Source organism: Manacus candei, unplaced genomic scaffold (assembly GCF_025592945.1).
Source record: "Manacus candei isolate 608988 ecotype Guabito, Panama unplaced genomic scaffold, ASM2559294v1 h1tg000071l, whole genome shotgun sequence".
In the NCBI taxonomy this organism is placed as follows: domain Eukaryota; kingdom Metazoa; phylum Chordata; class Aves; order Passeriformes; family Pipridae; genus Manacus; species Manacus candei.
This window is the reverse complement of record NW_026138119.1, coordinates 1,383,131-1,408,726: the sequence shown is the minus strand read 5'-3', so window position 1 is coordinate 1,408,726 and position 25,596 is coordinate 1,383,131. Positions and strand designations below refer to the sequence as shown.

General features: G+C 44.1%; 1 protein-coding gene and 1 long non-coding RNA gene across 7 annotated transcripts in view; both read right to left on the bottom strand.

Annotated features, from left to right (window-relative positions):
• The window catches only part of DENND1A (DENN domain containing 1A), a 150,138-nt gene that overhangs the window by 98,176 nt on the left and 26,366 nt on the right, over positions 1-25,596 (bottom strand). For all 6 annotated transcript variants that reach the window (XM_051807499.1, XM_051807504.1, XM_051807501.1 and 3 more), the window contains exons 3-5: positions 23,773-23,816; positions 7,725-7,774; positions 4,829-4,948 (exon numbers count right to left, since the gene is read on the bottom strand). In XM_051807499.1, the coding sequence (XP_051663459.1) occupies positions 4,829-4,948; positions 7,725-7,774; positions 23,773-23,816 (214 nt within the window). The remainder of the gene's footprint in view (positions 1-4,828; positions 4,949-7,724; positions 7,775-23,772; positions 23,817-25,596) is intronic.
• LOC127480005 (uncharacterized) lies at positions 1,139-3,861 on the bottom strand. The gene is made up of 3 exons (XR_007907746.1): positions 2,261-3,861; positions 1,911-2,073; positions 1,139-1,753 (listed from the first exon to the last, which is right to left on the bottom strand). It is a non-coding gene; the product is annotated as an uncharacterized LOC127480005 (long non-coding RNA).

Sequence of the window (25,596 nt, the reverse complement as noted above, 5' to 3'; positions counted from 1 at the left end):
TGAGGTTTTTCAAAGCATTCAACAACAACATCAAAACTCCAAACCGTGTTCTCTGCCCCCAGGGTAAACACTCCCCTGTGGCTTTTGGCCAAACCAGTGCCAAGGGGAACTCATCCCAAATCATGCCCAGCCCAGCTGCCCGCTCTGTGCCCCCGCAGTGCTGGGGCGGGGCCCTGGCTGTCCCGGGCGGTTGGTGCCATGGCTCAGTGCCCTGCCAGTTGGCACAGCCGGGCCAGGAAGCTGTCAGTTCCAATCAGGGCTCGGCCCCGCAGCCCCATTAAAGGAGCCTTGCTGGGGAAGGGGCGGCCACTGTTTCCAAAGCATGGGAAAAAAAAAGAAAAAAAAAAAAAAAAGGGGAAAAAAAAGGGCTCTGCTTTCCTTAGATTTGAGCTGGCAACTTTCACTGACTGGAGTTTTCAAGGAGCTATGAATGAGCCTAACAAAGGAGTTCTGTGGCCAGTTTCTGGCTGAAATCCATGTCAACAGTTTTTAAGGTCACAGGTCACACTAACTAACATTTATTCCCAGCAGACCCCGCTCTAAACACAAGCTGTAAGTAGTACAAATTTGGAATTTTTCTGTAATCCCTTGAGATATTCCTGATCCTTCCACATGTTTCTGCTCAATTAAAAACAATTCTCACTTTGCACCACAAGAGAGGCCCCTGCTCAGAAATCTTATTCTGTCCTAAGAATAAATGGACAAAGACTGCAATCAAAGGGAAGGAAAGGGGGGAGGAGAGGAACTCACAACAAATCACACCAAAAACCTCAAATAACTCCATACAGAATCACATTCAGTTAGTTACATTTTCTGCCATCTGTCACAAACTATTATGGATTCATTTCTTTTTATCTTAGAAAAGGAGTGGTGCAGAGCTCAGCTATTTTGGCCGAGAGGGATTTCCACACAAATGTTTCTGCATTTCACTCGAGGAGAATGATTTCCAGTCTGGTACAAACCCTGAATACCCACTGAAACCTTCAAATTCAGCAACACTGAAATCACAGTTGCACATGGCTATGGGACCTTGTCAAGCTTGGCCCAGGAAGTTTGTGAACCAAAGCAAAGTGACGCAAAGTTGGGTTTGGTTTTGTTCCCTTTTGAAATAAAAGACCAGAGCTCTTTACTAAGTCCATAATTATCCATACTGTCCTCCCTCCAAAGCCCATGTGAAATGTGATGCAAAGGTAGATTAAAGCAAACCTCCAGAAACAATAAAATTCAGCCTCTTAATGCATATCCATTAGGATTTATTCCACTGGGGGCCAAAATCCTGAAATCCTTAAATAAAGTCTTAGAAAGAAAAAATCCCTGGCTGTGAATTTTTTTCTAATTCCCAAATTAGAGCTCGGAATCTGATGACTGGACATCAGCTCTCACCTCGCTGTGAGAGAATAATTTAAAAGCACATTTTAAGTTTTGTAATGTGTTGAAAAAGGCAGCCTGGAATTCCAAGTTCCCCAGGAGATTCTGGTGTGTGCCACGAGAGCCTCTGGGTCTGTGACTCACCTGGGGCTCAGATCCCAAACCCATGGAGGGTCTGTGACTCCCCTGGGCTCACACCCCAAACCTCAGGGAGGTCTGTCACTCTCCTGGGGTCACCCCTCAGGTCCCCCGGGGGTGTGTGTGTGTGTGTGTCTGTATCTCACTTGGAGTCACACCCCAATCCCCTGGGGGGTCTGGGACTCACCTGGGGTCACATCCCAAACCCACCTGTGTCTGTGTCTCACCTGTGCTCCCTCATCCTCACCTGGCCATACCTGCGCTCCCCCCCCACTCTCACCTGGCCGTACCTGTGCTCCCCCCCCATCCTCACCTGGCCGTACCTGTGCTCTCCCACTCTCACCTGGCTGTACCTGTGCTCCCCATTCTCACCTGGCCGTACCTGTGCTCCCCCCCATCCTCACCTGGCCGTACCTGTGCTCCCCCCCCATCCTCACCTGGCCGTACCTGTGCCCCCCACTCTCACCTGGCCGTACCTGTGCTCCCCATTCTAACCTGGCCGTACCTGTGCTCCCCCCCCACTCTCACCTGGCCGTACCTGTGCTCCCCACTCTCACCTGGCCGTACCTGTGCTCCCCCACTCTCACCTGGTCGTACCTGTGCTCCCCCCCACTCTCACCTGGCCGTACCTGTGCTCTCCCATCCTCACCTGGCCGTACCTGTGCTCCCCCCCCACTCTCACCTGGCCGTACCTGTGCTCCCCCCCCATCCTCACCTGGCCGTACCTGTGCTCCCCATTCTCACCTGGCCGTACCTGTGCTCCCCGCGCCCTCTGGCGGTCGGGGCGCGCCAGCGCAGCCGCTCCGGGTCAGCCGAGCTCGGGCCCCGCGGCCGCACCTTCAGCACAACCGGGAGAGGGAAAGGAAACGGAGGCAGAGGCAGATCCTGCATCAGGCAGAGCGGTTCTACACGGAAGGAACCCACAGAGCCCCCGGCAAACGCGGGTTTGAAGTTACCAGAGGCTTCCATCGATCTGTGCGAGGCCACTACAGCAGGAACAGAAGTACGGGAGTAGTACCTCGAAAGCAGGTTTCAGAGCAGTATTGGTTAAAATAGCCCAAAGAGCTCCCTGCACGTGGAATTGCTCCCTGCTGACCCCAGGATAACTGCACTGCCCCTGCACCCCGAGAGGCACCTCGCTGTGCTCGGCATCCACGGAAACAGCGCCGGGTCACTGCAGAGCTCACGGCCAGACCTTGACTTGTGGCCTTCCAGCACTGTGTCAGCTTTCAGCTCTGCTTCCAGAGCTCTGCAGAAACTTGGGAAAGCAGTGTCTGAGCGAAAAGAATTCCTCATAGCAAGGGATACTTGAAGTTTGCTGCCATCCAATCTGTAACTTAGAAACAAATAAACCAACATTCTTTTCATCCCCATTTGCCTTTTCATATCATTCTCACATTCTTCAGCAGGTTTTTCCCCATCCATTTTCCATGCACCATCCTTTAATCCATAAAGGACATTGAGAAGATTCACATCAATAATGGGATCTGCAGTTCTGGGAATAGAGGAAGTGAGTTCATGTGATGCTGATTTACACTCTTCATTATCCTCTAAAACCTGCATAAACTTGCATCAGTGATGAACTTTCTTTTTCTGATCAGTTCCCAGGAGAAGGAGGCAATAGCAGTGAGGTGAGGAGTCCCAGTTCATCCACTGTGTTGGTTTCTTTGGTTCTTAGTTGAGGCAGAAGACATTTAACCACAACAGAACAACTTCATTTCTTCTTGGCACTCGCTCGGCAAAAGGGGGCTGACAGCACAGAACTCTGATCCAGGGGGGAGCAAGAAGGGACTCAGACTATCCCTCATTCAGATTGTCTTTTTAAAACTCTATTTCTCCCTTCATTTGACATTAATCAGGAAAAGCTGCCTGCTGTAAGCAGACTGCCCACATGAGACTCAGGGAACCACTGCCTGACTCTGCAGGGGAGCAGCCACAGGAGGAGCTGGGGAGCACCCTCCTGTCTGCAGGACATTCCACACTGCTGGAATGCCAGAGCCAGTCACAGCTGAGATGTCCACTAGAGAAAAGAGGGAATGCAAGAATTCCTGAGCAAACCCCTGCCACGCTGCCTCCCACTTGGGTAAGGAGTCATCGGGGTGAGTTCACAACCATTCCTCCAAATATGAAGCTTCTCCAGTGGAGGCCCGGGGAGCAGATCCCTGCCACAGCACACTGCTGAAGTACAGCACATCACACACTTGGGCACAGACATTACCTGTGTCCATCAACCCCAAATCCATGGCACTGCTGAAGGCACCCCTGGGAGGAAGGGTGTCCTTGCCCTTGGGAAGTGACCTGTATTTTAGAGTTCCTCCCAGGGGCACATTCAGTCACACACACACACACACACATGGTCCCACACTCAGCACTCCCAGGACAAAGAAGGTTCCTCTTGTCCTTACACTGGATTGTGCCCATGCAGAGCAAAGCAGAGACCCCCAGAGAGACGTGTACAACTGCTCCAGGGCAAGGGCCTCAGCTGGGACTGAGCCAGCAACTGTCCCATCACACCCTGGCTGCTCCCAGGGAACTCTGAGCTGGCTCTACCTGGGCCACAGCTCCCAAATTTCCCACTCCTCGTGAACACACGAAAAGCAGAAAGCAGAAGACAGACAACTCTTAAATTCATTTAAGCCAAGGCAGATCAGATGCCCCGTGGAAACCTTCCTTGCACAGCAGTCCCTGATGGCACTGATGTATTGGGATCAACACTGATTTTACTGGCATCATTTCTTGCAGCAAATGTAAATAAAAAGTTATGGACTGTATTCCTACATGGCTGTGGGAGGTCATCAAAATCTCTTCTGATAGAGCCTGTTTGCCCATTTTCTGTGAAATGCATTGCTCCCAACTCCCCCTGACAGTCTTTATTATGCCAAACTTCACAAAGGCCTCAGTGGGACAGAGCAGAGCTCACACATCCAAACTCTGAGGCTGTGGAGAGCATCAGTGACATTCTCTCAGTTACCAACAGATGCTTTGTTAATAAAACTTGCATATACAAATGTCCACGAAATGTCTTAACCAGATCAGTTGTGACAGCTAAAGATAACAGCTGCCATCGTGCTGTGTCATATCAAATCACTGCACAGAGCCCCTCTTCCACGTTGTCAACTCCAGAACGTTGACTACAAACAAACACAGTTATCTGCACAGCAACTCCAAGTGCAAGAGATTTTGCACCACTCGTGCAGAAGAGCAGTGACTTTGAGGGCCAGATAGGAAAACAATTTGGAACAGCTGGAAATGATAATTGCAGTGGAACAGCAAAGCCAAACCCTGCTCCTGGAGTCAGCCAGAAGCCAAAGCACAGACCTACCTTAAGATACAGAAGCAGCTCTTGGCCCCAGAAGACAAGCGACAGAATCCAAACCTCTGCTTGCTGTCAATGTCTGTGAGCACAAATGTGAAGTTCTGCCCCACTTGGTTAACTGCATGGCTGGAACAGAGAGCAACAGGGAGTCAATGCTGAGCTAACTCTGTCAAGCAGCAAGTCATTGAACCTGTAACATTTCCTCTTTCAGCAGAGTTCTGTTGAGAAATTAACTTTGAGAGCACGCACCCTCTAGAACCTTAAACGTGCTCCTTGTTTGATGAGGGATGGGGGGGGAGTTGTGGTTTGGGGTTTTTTCCATTTTTTTAAGTGTGGGAGGAAACTAAAAATGCTAAATTTATCTTTAAATGAAAATGACTCTGACTATCAACCATCTTCCACCAAGGGCACACGGTACAAACCAACCCCACATTCTCTCAATATGACCCAAAATATTTCTAATGACGTGAAATGAACATTTATTTCAGGTTATGTTCTAGGGTTTTTTAGGTTTACTGAGAACTGAGAAAAATGACTTACACTGACATGTGCAGCTTTACAAGTCACTTCTACCAACTGCAACAAATATCCCATTAAATTCAAAGCCATTTAACTACCAGCCTCAGAATATTCTCTTCTGTGATGTCATATACAATGCAATAAACAATTTCTATGGGAGGAGGAAACAAAAGAAAAACAGACTTTCTGAAGTAAAAGTTGGATCCAGATGGGAAAGATGTCATTGTCCAGCTTAGAAAAATCCTTCAGTGGACTCCAAACAAGGAAGGGAAAACATGCAGTGATGAAGATGGACAGAAAGACAGATGTTTAAAGCATCTCAGTAGTCTGAAAATTAGCCAGTGGAAGTACAATCATCCTCCTGAAATCTAAATGTCAGCAGAGCAACCACTTCCATAAACCACACTGAGCTGCTGGGGATACCCAAAAATCCCTCACCGGTGGTGTGTTTTATCTGTAAAGCTTGGATGTAATGTTACTATGGTGATTTTAGTATGCTGTTTTAAAAGGGGATTATATGCTTAATTTTAACAAGGTTGAGAGCAGAGTATGTGTGAGAAATAGCACTTGAGCTGACAATTAAAATTATGGAACAGGGGGAAACCATGTTTCATTACAGCGGGGAGAAGCTTGTTTATTAAACAACTGTGACGAGCTGGGGAGTTCCTCCAGAGCAAACCTAAAGAGTCCTGCATGGATGTGATCTGCAGAAACCAAATCTGGCCCCCAGGTCCTGCCCAAGTGTCAGTGCCAGTTCTTCACAGGAAGGATAAACCTCCCAAGGTGCACAGTGCCCTCCTCAGATCTGAATATCAACCCCTGGGACTCACAGTTCTGCTTCCAATGGGCAGGAGGCCCATTCAGAGCCTCACGGGCTGGAAGCACCATCAATCTCCTCTCTGACTGGGCAGACACCAGTCAGGGCTGGAGGGAAGGGGACAGAGGAACAGGGATGTCTTTCCATGCCCCCTCTCCAGCTCTGTGTGACCAACACAGTCCTGGCAGGAGTGAGACTGAGGGGCAGCTCTGCCCTCCTGCAGCTGGGGAAGAGGCCCTGCCTTGATCCTGCCACCAAGGGAGCAGAAAACTCCTGCTCCAGTGCCTAAAGGAATGGGCAACAAGGCCCTGGGGATTGCTGCCCACTGGCCTCAACAGACACAAAGAGAACCAACATGAAAGCAGTGAAGTGTCTGTGTCCTGAGAGCCAAAACCTCCAGGGCCAACACTGGGCACTTGTACAGTCAGAAGAGCAGGAGCTGCCACAACCTTCACCTGGGGTGTCCTTTACCTGCTGCAGCACTGGAAGTCCACCCTTAATTTGCAATTATTAAGTATGTTATGGGTTACAATCTCTCCTTTACATTCAAGGAGTTGGCTTACAGCATTTCAGTGACAGTCTGTGATACTCAGACAAACAAGTGGATCCAGAAATGGGAATCACTTTTCATTATGTTCTCATTTGCACCCCATATGGGTTTTCAGTGTTCTTATCTTTCAAAATGCTATATTGCTGAGGAAAACCAAAAACAACAGAACAAACAAAACCCCTAGGTACAATAAATCTACACACAGGAAGCATAAATATTTCTAGTAGAAACATATACATGAGGAAAATATATATGAGTATTTCCCTGCTCCCTCCCCTTAGGAGAGGAAAGAGATGAGCAGCAAAAGAGTGATTCCAAATTCTAAAATGAGACAAACATTTCCAGCAGTCTAATCACAGTCCAGGTCAATCTGCTCAACCCAAACCATTCAGTGTCTCAGCTGACAAAGGAAAGGCATTCTGCCCAATTAAGTGATGCTCAGGATGATGTGAGCACTGGTGCATCCTTGCAAAATTTCAATTCTCGTTCCTTTCATGAAACCACCAAAAATAACTCACAGTAAAAGGAAGACTACAGAACTTGTAGAGTTTTCCAAATTACAACAATTAAATATTCTCAGATCTTCTGACATTCACTGTACGATCTCACCCCCAAAGCACCAGCACTCCAGCAAGAGCATGAGGCCTTTCAATGCAAAGCATTTAATTCACTGCTCCACCCAAATTTTGGCAATGAAGAAATGAAACACATGAGCACACAAAGCTTTGATATTAATATGCACATCTGACAATTGCTACCCAAGCATTCTCAGCAGAAGTAACACCAAACACCCTCGTAGTGCTGCCACTGAGCAAATCCAACTTTTAAAACTTCTTTTTTTTTGATGGTGCCCATAAAAATCCCAGGAAAAAGTGATTCTAGGACTGTAATTTGCACTCGGGTGCTCTGAGTCCCAGTCACACAGACAGAGTATTATGAATGGAATGGTTTTTATTTTCTACAGGGGTTTTATTGACAAGCTTATTTTCTTGTAAAGTTTGAAAAGCTAACAATACCTGTCCACATAGAAGGGGAAACAAAACTTGGTCAAAGTCTGTAGAACTTCCTGTGGAGAGAAAAAAAAAAGATAATTTATACATCTATTGGGACCAATAAATCTAATATTAACCACATCACACAATTTCACAACTTTGCCCTGAAGAAACAAGAGACAGATGAAGAAATATGGGCTTTATCAATTACATGGAAGGAGTATCAGGCAGTCAATCATGTGAAATAATAAACATGATCAAACTTCATTAAAAATGAAAAATTAATCAAGATTCACACATGGGCAGGCAGCAGGAGCCATCCAGCAATTCTCCAAAGAGGAGGAGGAGGTTGGGTTGTTGAGTGTTAACACCTCTCTGGGGACAATCCCTGCCCTGACCATATGGATCGGAGTGAATAACACCAAACCACATGGGCCTGGCCTGGCAGGACCACTTCTGCTGGCACAGCTTTTGACTGTTACCTAGGAACAGAGGTCTGGGGATTAGAGAACACTTCCTAACATCAGCAAGATAAATAACAAAAGAAGAAGCCAATAGGTCTCATAGCAGGAATGTTTAACGCTGCCTACTGCTATTAAAAAGAAAATCTGAGCGTTGAAACACTGGCTAAAATAATGTGTATTAAAATTAATGCAGATTTTTAAACCCACAAACCATTTTCTACAAGTTGCAAAACAGCACCAGAAATGGGGAAACCTTTAAGCACAGCCTTTGCAGGAGAGCAAAGAAAAGGATGACTATGAAAAGTGAAAACACGATCAGCAGATAAATTAATAATTTTCAATTTTACAACATTAAACAGAGACAATCAGTAAAGAGGCAAACCCAGAAATGTTAGTCCCAAAACAGTTGTGTTCATAGACAAAAGCAATCCATTAGATCATTCTATAATATCCAAAATTTGAATTCTGCAACCCATAACCCCCCATTAAAGGTCTCCCAGTTTGCAGATCTTTCCTACAGCCAATTCATTGCTCATTCTCCTTCACACTTAAATATTTCAGGCCCTGAAGTGTAAATTCTATTTCTGCTTTCAGCTAAACAGGATAACCCTGAACAAACAACAACCCCCCTAATAAATTCAACCCTTTTCTGACCAGCAGCAATAAATTATCATCAATGACTAAATAGATGCTTCTCGCTTCATTTATTTCTAAACCAAACGCCACCGTTCCCAAATAAACTCCATCAATCTAATCACCCCTTCAGTGAAGCACAAAACATATTGACTCCCTTGCAGGAACATGTTCCTCCTGCATAATTCACAGCAGCACAGCCCAGCCTTAGCCCTGGTTTCAGGCTCAACTCCTCGCTCTCTTCTTTGGAGGTTTCTTGACAACTAAAATGTGGCAAGTTCTGAAGGTTTCAGGCAGAAACAGATATGGAAACTTTGACTTCTTGACAGTTTATTGATAGATTATTTAACAACCTCCTGTTTTTAAAGAACAAGAAAGGGTCTATTGAAGAAAGCCGTGTAGAGCAAAGGCGTCCCCTGCTTTGAATCGCACGGCAAACTCGGGCAGGAGTTATGTAGATTCAGAGGAAACTCTGCAGAAACCTGCATTTCGACCCAAAACAATGCCTTGATAGCCAAGGTGTCATTAATGAGAGTGGGCTCCCCCACTGCAGAACTGCACTGCCTTCCCCAAGCTGAACAACTCCAACTGCTCACCCACAAAACCTGCACCCTGACCAGTTTTAACCCCTGCACAGTTGTCCTTCAGCACAGCTGAAATCTCACTGCACAAAGCACTAAAAAACAAACAAGAAACCCTCAAAAGAATCCAATGATCATCAAAATTATAACTGCAGGAGAGCAAAGTGCCTATATTTTTATTGTCCTCAAAATAATGACTGTGTATCTATTTTTTTAGAAACAAATCGTGTAGATGCATCAAATTCTGAAATAAAACAGCGTTAAAAGGTAACGAGCCATCAGTCACCTCAAAATGGCAGAATACATTCTCTCTGTTATTTTGATGATCTACATAATTCCTGTAACTGCAAGTAAACCCATTCCCACAATAAAACATCCAGCATCTCATCAGCACTGTGTTATTGGAGCAGTGCAAGACTTAAAACTCACTTTGCACTTGTTTCTTGATATTCCCAGTTTACTAAACACAGCAAATGAAATTTTCCCTTAAAGAGGCAATATATTGAATATACTGGATCTTTACCACTCTACACTGCCTTCTCTTTTAAAGAAAGATTTTACAGTGACATTATTATCTGGTTTTTGTAATGTCATTGGACATAATCTGCCATTCATTATACACCGACACTTATCTGCCTGGATTCACAGCTGAAAAAATTGAGACTGGTACAGGTTAACCACAAGCTTATTTTTAAATTGTAACTCTTTAAAAAAATTTAAAACTCATATGCAGAATTAGTTTTTAATTAGCAAAACTGCTGATGTTCTGGATGTAAGAAGTACAATTACTGGGGAACTATCCCGTTTTTGCTCAAGCTGCAAGCTCGTTACTCTAAATATAATGCTGCTTTTTTTCTTTTTAATTCTTTAAATACCCCTCAGTTTGAAAGATAAGCAATACCTACATCATACACAACTTCCCACCCGACCTCTTTAGGTGGGTGGTTACTTATGACCTAGAAAAACCACCATTTCTTTATGATTTCCAACAAAACCCACCACAAGCCCAAACCCAGAAATGCTCCATGTCAGCACCTTATAATCTCTTTTATGCTTTTTTTACCCAGCACGAAACACAGAGGAAGCATCAACAGCCTGTTTTCTTATTTTATTCCCTCATGCCTATTTTCTCAAAGAAACACAAATGCCTGTAAATGAAACCCCCAAGAAGAAGAAGAGAAGCCCCCAACAGTCCAGGCCGGGCAGGTGACGGGTGTGGAACCCCGGGAGCCCCAGCCAGGTCCCCAGGGCACCCCTGCCAGGCTTGGGGATCGATCCCAAGGTTATCCTTCGGCCCATCCTCTTCCCTGCAGTTGGATCTGTCCCATTTAATGAGCAGCAAGGCCCCCCCAGCAGGCAGTGCCCGCAGTTGAGGGCAGGGCAGAGCCGTGTCCCGGGGGGATGGCTCAGGGCTGCAGGACAGGCACCACCTGGCTCCCCAGCCAGCCTTCCAGCTCCTCTCATAATCCGAGTGCTGCTGACATTAGAAACCCCACGTGGCTCTTCTAAAATCCTCCCCAATCAATACAGGCAGTACGTAACCTATCACAGACAGCCCCGAGCTCATTGATTAAGTTTGGGTTCTGCAGCAAAGTTCCCCGAACAAACGAGGCCGTGCTCAGCCCTTTGTGTCACCCTGGAGCTCCTACACACCCAGGAGAGGGGCTGGGGAGCGTCTGGGAACACACACAACACACACTGGGCTTGTGTCCCAAACCATCTATTGACATGGAATCCTAGGAAAGCTCAACAATGCTGGAAAACGGGCATCTGCACTGCTGTATTTAATATGCAAGCTGTAGCTTAAATCCTGCTTATTTTTAAACCTTTCACCGTATGCTCCCACTTCCAAATCAGCAGAACAACTTCAGATTCTCTTAAATATAACTCTTTATTCCTCCTGTTCAAATGAACATCGAGAACAGATATCCCCTGTGCAGCTACAACTAAATAAAAGTGCCCTGATAAATGATGTGCAAGTGGCTGGGCTGGAGAAGGGGCTGCTGCAAAGCATCTCCTCTTACAAAGAGACACCAGACATGCACGGGGAACAGGAAGTGTAAGAGGAAGCTGGACAGAAAAGAAATTAAAATACAGGCAGAGATCTGTGAAAAACAAGGAATGATTAAGGCAAGACACTCAAATATGGATGTGAGTCAGAGCAGGGAAAGAACACACCACACAGACCAACAGGTTGGGAACCTGTATTTGGAAGCCTATTGGGAAACCTGAGGAAAATCTGGATGAAATGGAAAAGACTACCCAGAGTACAGACTGGGCCTGGAGCTGTGGATCATGGAGGGAGGGGAAGGAAGCAACCCCAAAACCCCACAACTGCGTGTTACAGGAGGGGGGAGCCCAGCAAAGAGCAGGAGTTTTCCATGGAGAGAGGAGGTGGCTCCGTGACGAAAAAGGTGGATGCTCTTTTATTCCCTCGGCCTTAAAGCAGAGGTGAAGCACAGTTGAGGCTGCTGAAAGTGAAACACTAAACAGAGAGGGTGGAAACACAGTTTTCATCTTATCCAGCTTGAAAGAGCATCTGAATCCAGGAAACAAGCATGGAACCCTCCCTCTTCCATGGAGGGACACCAAGAGAGTTCCCACATGCCACCACAAGGATGGAGAATGGAGGAGAAACTGGAGAACAAGGAGAGAGGGACAACCAGCCTGATGGGATCAGGGAATGTAAGAACAGGGAACAGGATACTGACTTGACCAGTGAGAAACTACAGGTGATTTTATTCCTCCTCTGAAAAATAACAAATTTAAACCCTACAAAAATGTTAATGTAGCATTAAAAAGTGCTAAAGCATCAACTGAAGCAAAATATTGCCCAGTTAAATTTGGGTTGTACGTTAATCTGTTTTATACCCATAGAATTGTAAACTGCTCTTAGATTGAATTCATCTTTTTGAATCATTTAAACCAACAATTAATTAAATCATCACTGCAAGGGAATAACAGATTTAAGAATTCAAAAATGTTGTCAGTGCACCCAAATAACCAACTTAAACCTGACAACAACTCTGTGTAAAGCCCAAAGGGTGGTGAAAGCAAAGGTACAGGCCATGCAGAACAGCATCAGTTCTGTCGGCCGTGCAGGGCTGGTCAGACATTCCCAGACATTTTCCTAGGAAAGGGAACAGCTTTCTGCACAACAACCACCACCTCAATGGGATAACTTCAAACATTTCACAAAGCAACTGCTCAAAATTTTACTTGTAGAATATAAACAGAAGGAATCAATGCTGGCACAGAAAATTCAACCTCTGCAACTCGCCCACAGCTCGGAGTGACAAACAGGGATCATTCCAGCTCCTGTTCTGGAAGTTTAAACTTGGATTTGCATTTATTATTGGTGCCAGTTTATATTACCTCACATCAAATTTTCCCAAGGTTATTATTACAGAGCATTCTCACCAATTAAGAAATGCTGTGTAACCTGTAGTTGAAATCAGGAGGAGCATTTCAGCTCCAGAAGCCCATAAAATCCAATTTCCAAATTCCAAAGCCAGTGCCCTGCATAGAGGCTGGTGTCACACAGCCCCACCAAACCACTGAGATTCTGCAACTTGATGGAGAAAACAAAGATTTCTCTAAGTTTTAAAGCTTTCCCTAGTTTGGAAAAAACTGATACAACATGGATTCTTTTTAAAAAATCACTGCTTGTTTAAAATATTTATGTCAAATTTCACACTGCATTGATTTTGCAATAACATCTTTTCACATCTCAGAGCACTACTGAGCATTACTGAGTTTTGTAACGGTCAAAATATTTTAAGAATTAATTTTAATCAGTTGTTTAAAGGAATGTTCTACCCCCCCCCTCAAAAAAAATCAGGGCATAATTTGCTTAATAGAATTACTTTAAATTACCTGAATTTAGTTTTATCTCTACTTTTCTAATTCTACTGGTATTCCAATACAACTTTATAGCACCAGATCATCCATTTGCTTTGTGTCCTGGAAATCCATCAGCTCTTTCTGAGCAATTCTAAAGCTTGAATTAGGGGAGGGTTTTTCTCCCAAAGTCTGATGGTCATCGGGGGAATGGGGCCAGTACAGAATAACATCATTTCACTGGAGGCAACCCAGTGTTCTCAGGAAAATGCTGGGGTTTAAAAACAAACACAAAGCCCCAACACACGTATCCCCAAGGCTGGAAACAGGAAGAGCAGGAGATAAATAACATTTCCTAAGCATATTGAGGCCTGCTAGCATTTAAATATTTTAAACGCACAAAATATGTGCACAGATGGGCAACTCTTCTCCCCGCATTACCGAAAACATATTTCAAGATAAAGCTCGAAAATCCCTGAATTTTTTAAACCTAATTGTGACTCTGTTTCTTAGAATTTCACACCCCAAGGCCAAAGCTTTCCTGCCACCAGCCCTTCAGCTGTGCTGTGGCCCCCGCACGGACGGGCTCGGAGCGTCCCCGAGGTCTGGCCCTGTCCCCGGCTCAGATATTCCGGGATCCCGGGATAATGGGCCCGCGCTGAATCCCGGCCCCTCGGCTCCTCCTGGGACACGGGCCTGGCAGATGTGAGGAAAACTGTGTCAGAGAAGGAGCTCCGCTTTTGCCTTAATGACAACTTCAACCTCTCAACTGATGGAACAAAAGAACGGCAACGACTGGTACTGTTCTCCAGCAGAGAGGAAAAAAAAACCAACAAACCCACCCCAAAGTAAAGCCGAACTAAAATATTTAAGCGTTTTTTCAAAGAGATCTCCTCAATAAATGGCTTTAAAACAGCCCTTCAGTAAAATTAGAGATTTGGTTTTATTCTAAGAGAAATAGATTTTAGTGAACGTGCTAAAAAATAAATAATCTACTGCTACTGTTGCAGGGATAATTGTCTTAAATAACAAAGAATTGAAAAATTATACAGACAGGCATAAAAAAAATCAGGTCCAATTATGTGCATAAACAGTGATCAGTTGGTGTAGGTAAGAAGTGTCAGTCTCAGAGAGCTAGAACACTGATTCAATTAAACATATCTTAAACATTTAGTGACTAAAAATGGGGAGTATTTTCGCTTCCACATTTAGCAGAAATTAGGTGAGAACTATTAGCTGTGAAAAGATAATCACATCCTGCACACCCCCTAAGTCAACTGCACAGGTACACTGCCTCAAAAACAAAGCTTTAAATATATCCTTGGGTTTAACATTTGTTAAATATTATAATTCTGGCTTAAGATGGCTGGCCCTTTCAGCCCATTGCTCTATTCAGCTCGGAGCACATACCCACTTAATCAGCAATCATTGTTCTCTGAGGCAGGACTTTGTTGTCAAGACAAGCACTGAAACCTTTAAAATATTTCAGAACTGGCATAAGAAAAAAGTGATCTTTGTCAAACAAGGACAAATTTATGCAAATCTTTTATAAACATTCACAAACATTTATTTAGCTTTTGAAATGTTGGCCTCATTTGAGAGCATGAAAATGAGGGGGAAGTAGGAAGATGCAAAGGACAGCTTAGAGGCTGGCACACTACATAAATATTCAGAAGGAAGATTATAGGATTCATGTTAGGCTGTCTTAGGTTTCTCCAAAGTCCACATAGAATACCAAAGAACAAAACTAACGAGAAGTAGAGCAGATGTTAGACAATGCACCAGCCCTCTTTTCCACACTCACTTGGCTATACTTGGATGCTTTCATTTTTTCTTTCAATATGGTCAGGTCATTCAAGGATTCTCCTATAGACTCTGTATTGTGGCTGCAGCGCTATAAGCTGGACCTCTGTCAGCCTTCCAAAAGTTCCCAATGAAAAGGCATTATGCAAATTGCACCTCTCCTACTCTCTTTTCAGGAAAAAAGCCTCCAGTCTGCAGCCATCGGAGTATTGGGAGTCCCAGCCTTCATTTCTGTATGGCTGTGTTTGCCTTAGGGCCATGCTGCTTGTTTTGACAGTGGATCCCCCCAGATAGTTGGGATTAGTCGAGCTTGTTTAGATAAACTTGAAATCAAGGCCTTCTCTAGGTAGACAGCTAGATGTAGCTACTGAGTTTCCAGCTGCCTTCTGCTTTCATCCCAAAACAACTGCAGATTCACAGCAGAGATCACAGCCACAGGCTATGTCACATACATAAGTACGAAATTAAAGGCTGCTAAAAGAAGCCTTTGTAAGTCTTAGTGCTAAAATAAGGAATCTGTACTGCATAGTTTAAACAAATTATTGAAGAAGCACCACTAAAGGTCTGCACTGAGAGCTAACAAGACGTGCAGGGAAGAAGTGCCCTGTTTGCATCACTGGGCAAGGTCTCTGCTGATCCCTGCTGCCCCAGCCCTGCCCAGCCTCTCCAAAACACATGTGAGCAAACACTCCAAAGCAGAGGCTGCTAGAAAATGAGCTCTGTTAGCAAATACAAACTTTATGATCACAGCAGACTATTAGGACAGCACTGTTCAAATTAGATTTTCAGTCATACACACAACAAGATGTGATCTTTGCTACAATCAGATAATGCAAATCACAGGAATTCAGTCATACAAATATAACATGTTAAAAGAGAGGGGCCAGAGCTCCAAATCTAAATTAAATCCTGCAATCAAATCCTGCCCATGTGACTACTTTACACCTCTATCAATCTGCACTGTGGTTCAGCCCCAACAGGAGATTCAGTTTTCAGGGAGTACGAAAAAAAAATCCCACAAACAGTTTTGGCTTTTAAAGATGTAATCTCTTCTAGCTGGGTGCAAATTGTCATATTCACTTCTGCTGCATCCAGGCACAAGAGATGGGAAACTAAATTAAAGGAAAAATTAATCCCTAGGATGTTATAAATAAACAACCAAAAATAACCCAAACCAACAAAACCCAAAAGAAACAAACAATTTCGTTCAACAAATAGTAAATGTCATTAAATATCAACTCCCATCCCTTTCTCAAAGAAAGGATGTGCAGAAACTTGCATGTTGAAAACAGGTGAAAGTCAAGAGCAGAATTTGTGGTTGAGAGGGCAAGGTAAGGATTTCACACCACCCTCTGTGCACAGGAGCCCTTTGGAATCCCTGTGCTGCCACTTCCATAGTGCAGAAATTCCACCATCTCTCACTGTAAAATTGAGTAATTTCACTGACAAGCTCTTTTCTAGAAATTCAAAGCATTAAAAAGTGTGAGAGAGTAACATTAGACTTCAGTTTCTTCCTGCCCTGGTTACCAAAGACAATATTAGAGTGTATCCTGAACTCACTTGGCCATTCCATACCATAAATCCCCCGTTAGTGACACCCTGAGCAGGAATGAGCTACAGACTGGGGCTCCAAACCAACACCTGAGCAAATGCATAATTCCTGAGGAGCACTGAGGAAACCAGTCCCTCAGGGCAGTGGGGCTTAGGGGAAAACACCCCCCCGCTTCTGGAACTGTTACTAAAACTGAACTCAGACTGCCAAGGAAAATGCCCCTGGTACACAGCCAGGTATCCTGGAGTTATCCAGTTCCAGAGGCAGGGACAGCCATGGGATCTGCCTTCTCCCAGGTGTCCAGCTGCTGGGAGCAGGATCCTCCTCACTGCTGGAGAACGTGCTGCTGAGGAGGAGCTTGGAAGCTGCCACTGCTGAAGGTCCTGCACTCCCTTCCCCAGGTGGGAACTGTGACAGAACCACCCAACATCCCAAAGGGGGCAACAGCTGCCCAGCTGTGAGCCTTGCCTGGCCCTGCCCCTCAGGCTGGGCATTCCCACCTCAGGCTGGGCATTCCCTCCACACCCATCTGAGAGTTCCCCAGAGCAGGGAATTAAAGAGGATGAATGTGATGGGGACACTCCTGCCCCCAGGGCAAGGAGAACTTTTCCAACAGTTAAACTGTGCAGAGATGAGGTGAAGTCAGTGATCACCTCAGACAACTGAGGGTTATAACAGGACACAGCTCTTCAAATTTGTCAGTATTTTCACAACTTTCAGATTTCCAAATACAAGAATATGCTAGAGAAAAATGTGGTCAAAAACCTGAAAGCTAAACAAACATTCATTAGCCTTGGGAAGTGCTTTTTACTGTAAGAAAAAGGAGCTGATATGCCCAAAGATGACTGAACTTAGAATCTGGAGTTTTCCAAGTATAAAGCAAAGAACTTTGGACTTCCCTGGTTTAACACTTCAGGGTAATTTCCAGCTTGTCTGTGTAAGATGCCACCAGCTTCACTCTGCTGTCCAAACACATGTGAAAGTTTGAGCATGTGAACACCAATTAGTGCCATCTATCAATCACCAACAAATCCTCTTTCAGGCTATTTTGCAACTATTCCTTTAAAAAATAAATGTAAAAAAGAACAAAGAATAATGGTTGCAAAATAATTTGGAAAACTCAATTAAGGCATCATGCAAAGTAAATGCTTTGCACTATCTCTTTATGAAACAAAAGAACTTCCAAAACTCTTTTGCTACTGCCTGGCTTAACAAACCCAAGTAGAATATTACTGCCAAAGCATCTCCCATTTTAAAGAAACCCAGCTTTACTTGCAGTGAATATTTTATACTTTTATCAATAAATTTAAACATAAGTGATAATGATTACTCACTTCAGGCCTGATCCCACAACCTTTACTCACACGAGCAGTCCCACAGGATTTTAATATGACCACCTCAACGAACGAGGGTTGGCAGGACAGGTTGTAAATTATTCATATATTCACAGGTTTTTAAGACCAGAAGGGACCATTATGATCATCCAGTCTGACCTCTTGTATAACAAAGGCCATGTGACTGTATCCAGCACTATTTGCACGCACTGAACCATTTGTGGTAAAATCAAATTATGTTTATTGAACTCCCAATATCGATTTGAATTTTACATGAAAGAAAACTGAAATTGTTTAGAAAGTGCCTTGCACCCATTTCCTCACACTTGAGCCTAATTACTGCTCTATTTCTATTCAGAATTTTTCTGATTGCTGGACGCTGGTTTTTGACACGGTTTTCACACAGAGTCCAACACTGCCTCAGGTGCTCTCAGGACTAACTTTTTTCAGGGGTACTTACACAGACTGATTTTGCTCTGCACAAATCCACTGCACTGAGTTTTGCAGCCAATCACCAAACAGCAGTAAAATAAACACAGAAAACCAGACAGAAATCTCCAGTGCTCCAGTGCTGTGTGAACTCCTGATCACCAAAGCCAGCTCCTGTGTCAAACACAGCTCCTGGCTCAGCTCTCTCACCATGGGAATACTGCATCAACCTCTCCTTCTTACAGTTATTAACTTCAGTTCTAAAATGCAACTGGGATGAACAGGCTATGGCAAAGGTTCTATTAAGATGCAAATCAGCTCTGCCCTGTAGTTCTCAAGGTTTGCAGCTCCATGGAGCAGAGACACCCTGCACTGCACCCAGAACAGGACAGACACCCTGCTGCAGACACACACCCTGCTGCAGACACACACAGCACACTTGGTTCTGCAGTTTTTATTCTAATTAAATTATACTAGAGAGGTGTAGAAAAGGCACAAATACAAATACATAAGAAAAACTGACCTCTCACCTGTTTGGTCTAAAGAAAAGGTAATGAAAAAGCAACTTGTACCATGTGACAAGGATGCTTAAGAAAGAGCAAATGAGGAATAAATGAGGATTTTTCTTTACTTTCCTACATTAAAGAAAATACATCTGGTCTAAAAAAAGCACTCTGAGTTCAGGAAGCCCTCAGCTCTGCAGTCAAAGCCCATGGTTTGGTGCTGTCCACCATTCTGTCCTCACGGGCTCCACTGCCTCCAGAAAGCTCCAGAGGCACAGCCCTGTCCCACCTGCCCTGGGGGGACAGGGGGAGCTCCTCACCTGTCCCTGGGCACCCAAAGGTGTCTGTTCCTGCTGCTGGTTCACCTTCCTGGTGACACAGGGCAGTGGCCACACCCGTCCCACCCCATCCATCCTGGTTTATCTGGATTTCACTGGCAAAGCCCCCTGTGCCAGTGCAGTGTGAGGGCTCTGCTTCAGACATTTACTATTTACACTGCCTTGGGTTAATACAAAGTGGCTTTCACAACACCAGGACCACTTTCCTAGATTTTCTAAATCACTAATTACTCAACCTTTCCAACCCAACTTGTTCACTTGCTCCTTAAAGGACAGCCATTATTTTAAACTGCTCTCAAGGCAGGATTTATCACACAGTGTGTGCAGCCTGTAAGGCAAGGAGTTTATGCTCAGGATACTGTGTGCAATTCAGAAATATCCAACTGGATTATAATCATCCCTGTTCAAGCAACTCAGTCCCCTCAGAGCACCCAGACTTCTCAGGATGGGGGGTTTATGCTCCATTTGTGTAACTCCTCTCCAATCACACAACTCTCAATGACACAAAGAAAGTGCTCTTTATTTTTCCCTGTGTGCAATGTTTGTACAATGCTCATAGACTTGGTACAAGAAAGACCATTAGTTTCTATATAAAGACTGCCATAAAAGTTTTACAGTTTATCTATAAATGTATAAAGATTGTTGGTTTCGTTATAAACTCTGTTTCAGTGCCAGTGGAAAGAAAAATTACCAGCAGAATAGAAGTAGCAATCTGCATAAGTACCAGCTTGCAAGCACACATACCTCAGCCATTCCTGGAGTAATTAACTGAGCACACAATAGTTCATCAAATTACAGACAAGCCATCATACCACTGAGAGCAGCTCACAAACGGGAACCATCACCACAGCACTTCTGATTTCCTCTCCAGATGAGCTATAAAGATTAAAACAGTCAGGGACCAAATGATGCACCACTCAAAAAAACAAAAAAAACTGAAAAATATACTGCCTTTGACAAGATTGTGCAATTCCTCCTACAGCTCTCGCTGATTGCTTTACTGTTTTCTATTTTTATATATTTACACAACAACTATTTGCTGTGACATTGTTTCTGACAGAAGTTTGTATCTTTGCTGCAAACTTCCCTATACTTAAATTAACTGGCCCAGGAGAGCTGGTTATCTTGGCATTAATCTTCCAAACAGTGGACAGCCAAAATACACATGGTGATAAGGGTAAAGCAGCCTGGCCATGGTTTGATGTTTGCAATATTCCAGTAGTACAGGATCTCACCTAAAAAAACTGACTTCATTAATAAAGTTTTGTCAGGAACCCAAACCAGAAAATACAGAAGTATTTCTCTATTTTTTAAAAGGATACTTCTCCCTACAGTGACTGCATTTTATAAAGAAAAACTCAGTTCTCATCTGGTTTAAATTCGGATGTCATGCTAAAAAGCCAGCTCTGAAAAACTGTTGCTTATAATACCAACAATTACTGATTTCATGCTAGGTACAACCACAAACACATAAATACACATTTTGTTCTTGAAAGCCATTATAAAACAGCCCAAGAAGTTAAAACACTCTTATTTTAAAAATGTATCTCAAGATTACTCCAGCCCCCTCCTGCCAGTCAAAGGAGCCCCGTTTTACCCATTTCAAGTGGCCTGGAGCAATCATTAGCATTTTCTCCCCTTAGTAAGGCTCCTCAGTTACCTTGTCTATGACATTTTCTGTAAAATATTCCCTCATACAGTTATTTAACAGATTTAAACCGTAGATGTCATTGTGGTCTGAACGTGTCAAAGACAACTTGAGGGAAAAAAATCAGGACACGCAGAATTCACTTTGTCAGTAATTACAATCAAAATTCCTGCAATGTGGCTGGCCTGCTCATTACTTCCTGACTTTGTATCAAACCCCTTATTTACATTTCAGATTACATTTTTCATGAAACAGTAAGATCTATCAGAGCTGAGAGGACTGAAATAATGAGGGAGAAATATTTTAATAAAACGTGTTGGGTCTGCATTACTTCCGTGTCAGAAAGAAAGGTTTCTTCTGTAGCCATGGATCATTTATTCTGTCTCTAAATGAGAAGCAAAAGATGAAACTGATGAACTTTTACTGCCCATTTGTCTTTAGCAGACAATTAAGACAGAAGATCAAAATGGATTATCATACCACGCAGACAACTGGCCCAACAGTAATACATCTCCGGGACCACAGATTTGTAACTCTCTTTTATCCCTCCCCTTTCTTCTTACTCCTTTTTCCTCTCTAAAGGCAATGCTGGCTTTGTGGCTCAAGGGGAGCCAAAAGGCTGGTCATCATTATTCAGTCACAGATGTCAATCTAACCTCCCTTTTTTCTCAGTTTCTAAAGCAGTGAGGCACAATAATTTGTGACAGATTCTTTTACTGTAAGGTACAAAGAACACACAGAATAAAACATCTAGCAGCAGCGAGGGTCTCTGATCAGATGTGCTGGTACATGGGAAATACAGTGTATGTAAAAACAAGCACTGAGAGTTTAGATGAATAAAAAAAAACTTGAGGTGTTTTTCCTTTTTTTTTTTTCCTCTTACTAATAAGTGCTTTACCTTGTGTTGATTTAACTCAAATATTCCTTCTGGATTAAATCATAAATGTTTGATTGCTAGAAACAACTTTTGCCTGCACTACCATGCAGATCATCTCTCTCCCTTGCATACAGAAACACATGGAGAAATCGAGGGGTTTGCACTGTGCATCTTGGGCTGCAGGGACTTGGCACTCTGACAATTTTTTTCTTCCAAAAAAACAATAAACCAGAAGCTTTAAGAAATAAACCTAACTGGCCTGATTTGCAACCTATATATTTCTCAGAGCTCTAAATTCATCAGTAAAAACATGGATGAAGCTCTTCCTCTCTGGTTTACTTAAATGTTCACAGGTGATTTTTCAAATCCAGATCTGTCAGCTCTGGACATGTTCTCCTCTTTCAGAATGTCCAGTTACCAGGACCAGAAAATACTCCTGTGCATCAACAGGAAAAACGTTTCTGAAATCTACTCGAGGCTGAGGAGTTCAGCCTCCTCTCTTTTGCTTCCCCTTTAAGTTTGCATGTGCAAAATACGTGACAATGTAAGAACCCACCCCCAGAGCCACACAAACACAGCTCTGTGTGTTTTGGGGGGTCTGACATCAGCCATCGGAAACTCTGACTGGGACTGGGTGAACATCTTAAGAATTTTTATGAGCCTGTGGCTCCTCTGAGTTTGATTCAGTCTTGCATATTCATAGCAATATTATACAAGTCTAATCATTTGCAGCAGAAGAAAGGGGGCTGTTAAGAATTTTATGAAGTCAATTGTATTACCAGGCTCTCCTGTAACACCTTGGTCATGGACACGAGTGACCGTCCCAGCTCTGAAGGACCATCAGCTCACACCCAACCCTGATCACTGCACAGGGTGCTGGAAAGAAGTCAGTCCTCAGGTAAACACAAACACAGGCACGTTTATTAACAAATCACAGACCTACAGTGGCGATGGGGCTGCAGTCCTTCACAAGGGTTAGTTCCATGCTGTACCCAAGTGCACAGGAAGTCCTAACAATGAACTACAGTGAAAAGCAGTTCAATAGCTGCTTTGAAAAAATATTACTGCTACTGCTACAAACCCACCCAGAAGGCCTGGTCAAGGTCCCCCTGCACAGAGTGATTATAGCCCAACATGAAAACGTTTGCCCTGGCCCTGGCCAGCCAGCACAGCTCACAATTTGTGAAATGCTTCAGTCTAAATGACACACAATTTCATGTGGCATGAATACATAACTAGAGGGAAAGGACCTGAGACAAAACAGCTGTGCTGACCCTAACCTGTTATCACCCAATAGCAGGGACTCGTTGAGGCAGAAGTTATTGTTATATTAAACAGTTATACAATGCCATAAGTTCAGCACTTCCCAGGAATTGAGGTGCAGGAGCTCAGCTGGCACTGACACCCCAGTGCTGACCACCAGCACCCACAGGAACTCCAGTGGCCTTAAGACACCCAGGAATAATCCCCCTCCCCAAGCTCCGACCCCAGCCCAGTGCACTCCTGAGGAGACACAGGAGAGCACAGAAAACACAAAGTAACCTGAAGCTGCTCATTCCGAGTCAGCCACAGACCCGGGGAAAAATCCCTAACCCAACCTGTGTTCCAACTAAATGATGAACCCCCGTGTGTCCCACCCACACATTTGGGGTCACACCATCCCTCTGAGCCGAGCAGAGGCTGCCTGAGCAGGCAGGAATTCCAAAAATGCGCTGGAGTGCCAGGTGCCCAGTTAAACACAGCCATAAACCCTCACACAATGCCGAGAGCTCTGCCAAATGAACCGCGGCTCTGGCACCCAAAGGCAAAAAGGGAAATTTATTAATCAATTTTCCTGCCCGCTCTCATGTTCCCTCGTAAACTCGGGGCTGTAAACCAACCTTCCGAGAGCCCAGTTCTTCCCCTTGCTGCCTTCAGTGTAAAAATGTTTGTATCCTTCTGCTCCTAATTACAGCTTCTTTTTCTTTCTAAGAATGCATTTATCTCTTTCAGTAAAAAGAGCAGCAATAATATGTTGAACAACCCTGAAATAAATTTTGTCATGTAAAAAATTAATTACGCATTCCAAACCTGGTCACTGTAGCCCTCTGGGAATTGCCTCCGCACCTCAGGATCTGTAAATAATTGACAGATAATATTAATTGGCTTTGGATTAGTGAGCAAGCAGAGAATCACACATTAATATTTGATCAGAAGATGATAGCAACCCTGGCAGGGGATCCAAGGAGGGCAGCTGAGGCTGCTGTGTTGATAAGAGCAGGGAAGGACTTTTCAAGGCTCTCCCTTTACCCTCCTCCAGAAAGACAAAAAACTGTGCATAAAACACACACAAAACACGTGAAATCAAAAATGTCTGTGTGCACATACACACATATATATGTAAATATATATATTTATCTATATATTATTTTATAAGGGGAGCCCTGGTGCTGGACTGAACTCCAGGCTGTTACCTTGTGCAATATCTTTCTGGCTGTGATTTGCCAGCTGGGCTTGTCACCAGGAAATGGTTACCCAGGGCACTGAATTTGGGTTAAAATCACACCAGTTCTGCCAGCTCCAGACACTGCACTGGTTTATCTCCACAGACAGTTTTCAGTGATACCAGATTACAAATCTCTCAAAATTACTTCATGTTAAGGTGTGCTCCCCAGAAGACAAAAATATTTATCCAGAATTCGAAAGAAGCAATTAAGGCAGCCCTGGAACCTCTCCATCAGGAAAATAAGTGTGAAACACTTCAGATTAGCAAGCATTCCAGACTGATGCAATGTCCTTATTCCTCTGGCTGTCAGAATAAATAACATGGTAGTATTCCCTGAGAAGTTATCTTAAATTTAATTAGAGATGTTCATAAAACAACAGAATATCATGATTGAAATTATTTATACGACAACCTATTTAAAACAGACCTCTTCAAAGCCACGCGCTTTTCAAAGGGATACAGCGGAGAAGGCCACATTCCATTCCACAATTATTCCTTTTTTAATTACAAAAACCAAACCAAACACTCAGGCAAGAGTTCAAGACAGAGTGTAAAGCACTGGAACACCCAAGGTTATCCCCAGAGCCCCCGCCCGGGGTGTGGGACACTCTGCCCAGCCCTGCCCGTTCTGTGGCAGTGACACTGTGACACAGCCCCAGGGGGACTGCACGAGGCCACTGTGACACAGCCCCAGGGGGACTGCACGAGGCCAGCCCCAGCTCAGCTGCAGGGCAGGGAGTCTGGCTGTGGCACCGTCCCCTGGGGTCCTGGGTTCTCAGGGCAGGTCACTGAGGGATCCGTTCAGCCATCGCTGGTTCCGCTGCCAGCAGGTGCCAACTCCTTGTGAGGTGTGTTCCTTCTGCAGGACAAATCCAACACCCTGGACCTTTATAAGCCTCCCAGTTGAACGTTTTGCAGAGAATCAGGTGCTGAGTGTTAATGTTTCACCAGGGCACACAGACAGTCACATGTACAGTGCATCACACTTGAGCAAACCCTTCTACACAAACGCAGCAAAGCAGAAACAAAGCAAGGGATCACCTTTTAAAGCCTTAGTTTGAAAATTCTTCAGTCTCTACACAGGTGAGTGAAGTGTCCAAACACACAGACAGATGTGCCCAGCTGTGCTGCCATGAGCACCCTCCACACACAATTAGCAATGAAGGGACAGTCCAGCTTCACACCTCAGCACAGCAAGTGAGGAGCAGTGGAGAGAGTAAATTATGCAACTATTAAGTTGCATATTTTAAAATAATTTTCAAACTAATTATTTAAGGGTAAGATTTCAGGATTTCACAGGAAAAAAGACCAAGCAACGACTCAATCAAAGAAATAAATCTGTATTGCTGAAGAAACCCATAATGGTGTCTGGAATGTGATACCAACATGCCCCCCTTCTACTGATCCAT